General features: G+C 27.5%; 1 protein-coding gene across 1 annotated transcript; it reads right to left on the reverse strand.

The window, feature by feature from the left end:
• Positions 1-2,209: 2,209 nt before the first annotated feature.
• LOC109172202 (polyadenylate-binding protein 7-like) lies at positions 2,210-2,712 on the reverse strand. Its single transcript, XM_019321349.1, has 3 exons — positions 2,543-2,712; positions 2,335-2,432; positions 2,210-2,218 (listed from the first exon to the last, which is right to left on the reverse strand). Exons 1-3 carry the CDS (start codon positions 2,706-2,708, stop codon positions 2,210-2,212), a joined length of 273 nt encoding a protein of 90 aa, XP_019176894.1. The 5' UTR covers positions 2,709-2,712.
• Between the last annotated feature and the right edge of the window lie 493 nt (positions 2,713-3,205).

Raw genomic sequence — 3,205 nt, forward strand, 5'->3', positions numbered from 1 at the left:
TATAAAACCTTAAAGGCTTAGAAAGTTATGTTATTATTTTTACTATTATTGTTATGAATTTATTTATTATGATTTGTATATGAATATTATGAATTAATTTTTTTTTTTAGTGTATTTGATGGATTGAAATGTAGGTTTTATTTCTCTTTTATATAACTTTACATCAAAGAGAATTAACTCACACCCAGACTTACATACATACATACAAGATGACTAAGTTCCTTTATTTTGTCCGTAAATACATTATGTACATATGAATTGATTTAGAATAGCATATTTAGTTACGGAGTTTAGTTTAGTTTACTTGAATGTGAATAATTACTTGATTTAATATAGTATAATTTATCACTCACAATACGTCTGATCTATTCTATTGTCTATTTCATTCATCAATAAAAACTTATGTTATAATCTTCTTCATTATTTAAATACTTCATTCATACAATCATATAATTTCTAGATAATATTACAAAAAAAAAAAAAAAAAAAAAAAAAAAAAACAAACAAAAAAAAAATTAATTAGAAGCCAAAACTAAAAATAAATAATTCTCACATTTGAACTTCTACCTTTTTAATTAATTTAAAAATTACAAATTTACATATATTATGGAAAAAAAAAATGATTACTTTGATTTAAGATAAAATGTTTTATTTATATTTTTTTAACCTAATTTTGAATCACCACAGCTATTGTGATTTGCTAGAATAGGAAAAATGTTATGTAAGAAAATATGCTTTGTTCGATCGGTTCCTTAATATAATCCTCGATTTCTATATTATTAAGTGACTAAAATACATAGAGTCTTAATAAGTTTTACCCAGTTGAAGTTCCATTATTGTTTTTGAGGGGAGTTGAATAGAGTATGATTTGATTTAGAATACAGTGTAGCATATTTTATAATTATGGAATTCAGTCTAGTTGAACCTTTGTCTTTATAGGATGTAATTTGTAATTATATTTGTCTTTGTATCATAGTTTTTCACTTTTTTTTTTGAGACAGTATAAAGTGTAAAAAACCTACATTAATTAGAATCTTAAATTTTGAATGTTAGGTTGTTTACTTCAATTTTCTATACTACTCTGTCTAACTCTCATTTTCTTCAATGGTAATTGAATGTATATAATATTGTTAGCTGAAGATCATGGTCCAAGATATAATTTTAAAAATTTTAGTCTTTCAATTATTTCAAACATAGCCAATTTAGTCATCTCGTAAAATTTCTCTTTAATAGTCATTCAAGACATGACTTTTTAGAAATTTCACAACCCACTAATTATTTGCACCAATTGGCTCATATTCTCTCATGCATATGGTGTTTGGTTGGGGAATGGTATGGTGTTAGGGTTAGAAGATTTTGGCATGCCGAAGGATGGAAGAAATTGGGGATTAAAAATAATTCATTAACAGCGGTTAAAAGAAATTACAATTGAAATAATTGAAAGATTGAATTTCTTAAAATTGAAATTTGAAAATCAAAACTACATTGGCATATCCGTCAAATCTTCAATAATTGAGGGATTGAAACTTGAAAGTGCGATTTTCACTTTTACCAAAAAAAAAAATGAAATTATATAACAATAAATAATTCTTGCCATTGAACTTCTACTTTTCAAATTTAATTACAAATTTGTATATATATAGGAAAAATTTTGTCTGTATATCAAAGTTTTTCACTTTATTTTGGTGGAAAAAAAATTTTGTTTTTTTTTTTAATTTTATTTTTTCATAGAATTATAATGTGAAAAAACAATATTATAATCTTAAAATTTGAATATTAGGTCCGTTTATTTTAGTTTTGTATAGTACTCTGACCAAAATTCTGTTTTTCAATCATTAATCAAGAATACATAATATTGTTAACCAAAATTCTTTTTCAATCATTAATCAAGAATACATAATATTGTTAACCAAAATTCTATTTTTCAATCATTAATCAAGAATACATAATATTGTTAATCAAGGATCTTATTGATTGGTCCGTGATATAATTTGCCTATTTTATAAGTTCTATTTTTCGGAACTATAACCTTATTAAAATAGCACAATATTAAAAAAATTCTTGACATTTTAACATTAAAATTTCTTTCCAATACATAATACACAAAGATAGGAACTGTAACTTCTCCATTGTTTTAAGCATATGCCAAATCTCAAGCAAATAGTTTGTATTCATTTGAAGAACAAGCAGCTGGTAAACTAATACAGAATTAGCAAACCTGTAAATATAGAAAGCAATATATTCTAGATTTACAAATCATCACTCACTATTCAAATATTGATCACTTACTAGATTGACCTATATATTTATGTTTATATATTATACACACAACACATCCCTCATTGAAAACGTGCGCAGGTCCCGATTGATTCTCAAGAGTCTTTCCCTTTCAGCCCTCTTCTGTGCCCTTCCAACAAACAGCTTCTTTGATCCTGAGATTGATGACAATATGAAGAAATTACATTAGCATACAATCATATTCAAAACGTACGTGAGAAATACATACATATATAATAAGCATCAAAGCATGCACTGCACGTACCTATTAATTCACCATTAAGAGCCTCAATTGCCTTCCTAGCATCTTCATCCGAATCAAAATTGACAAAGCCAAAGCCTCTTGAATTTCCTTCTTCATCCCTCATAATGACAGCAGAATTGATCTTCCCATATCGGGAGAACTTCTCTCTTAGGAAGTCCTCTGTCATATTGTAACCGAAATTTTTCACATATAGATTAGTGAACTTTTTCTTTTTATTAAATGCATCCATCATCCTCTCTTATTTCTTCTTAAATGGGGACACATGTCTGAAAAACACCAAACAATTTTAACCAATTAGCTAGACTTTTTGAATGAAACAATACTCTGAACCCAAAATCTACAAGATGAAAGCTAAGAGCATGCAGGTTCCAAATTCCAAATTCAGAAACATATAAAGAAAGTTACACGAATTGAAACCTAACGGGTTCTTAATGGATGAACCCGTTAATGATCCCCGGGACAAACACTAACCAATTATTTTTGTGTAGTGTTAATGGAGGTTGTGTAATAATTGCCAGGTAGTAAAAAGGGAGTAGGCAACTTACAGCTTCTTCCCTTCAAACACTGCTCCATGGAGGGAACTGATAGCAGAAATGGCCTGAGTTCTGTGTTTCAAAGTGAACAAATCCAAAACATTTGCTCTTTCCATTTTTCTCCTCCACG

This window comes from Ipomoea nil, unplaced genomic scaffold (genome assembly GCF_001879475.1).
Source record: "Ipomoea nil cultivar Tokyo-kokei standard unplaced genomic scaffold, Asagao_1.1 scaffold0415, whole genome shotgun sequence".
NCBI lineage: Eukaryota > Viridiplantae > Streptophyta > Magnoliopsida > Solanales > Convolvulaceae > Ipomoea > Ipomoea nil.

Bases quoted from the DNA above. Each gene is read 5' to 3' on its own strand.
- LOC109172202 (XM_019321349.1), bottom strand. From the start codon at position 2,708: ATGACAGAGGACTTCCTAAGAGAGAAGTTCTCCCGATATGGGAAGATC. The intron at 2,433-2,542 runs GTACGTGCAGTG...CATCAATCTCAG, and splicing joins TCTTAATGGTGAATTAATAG to GATCAAAGAAGCTGTTTGTT.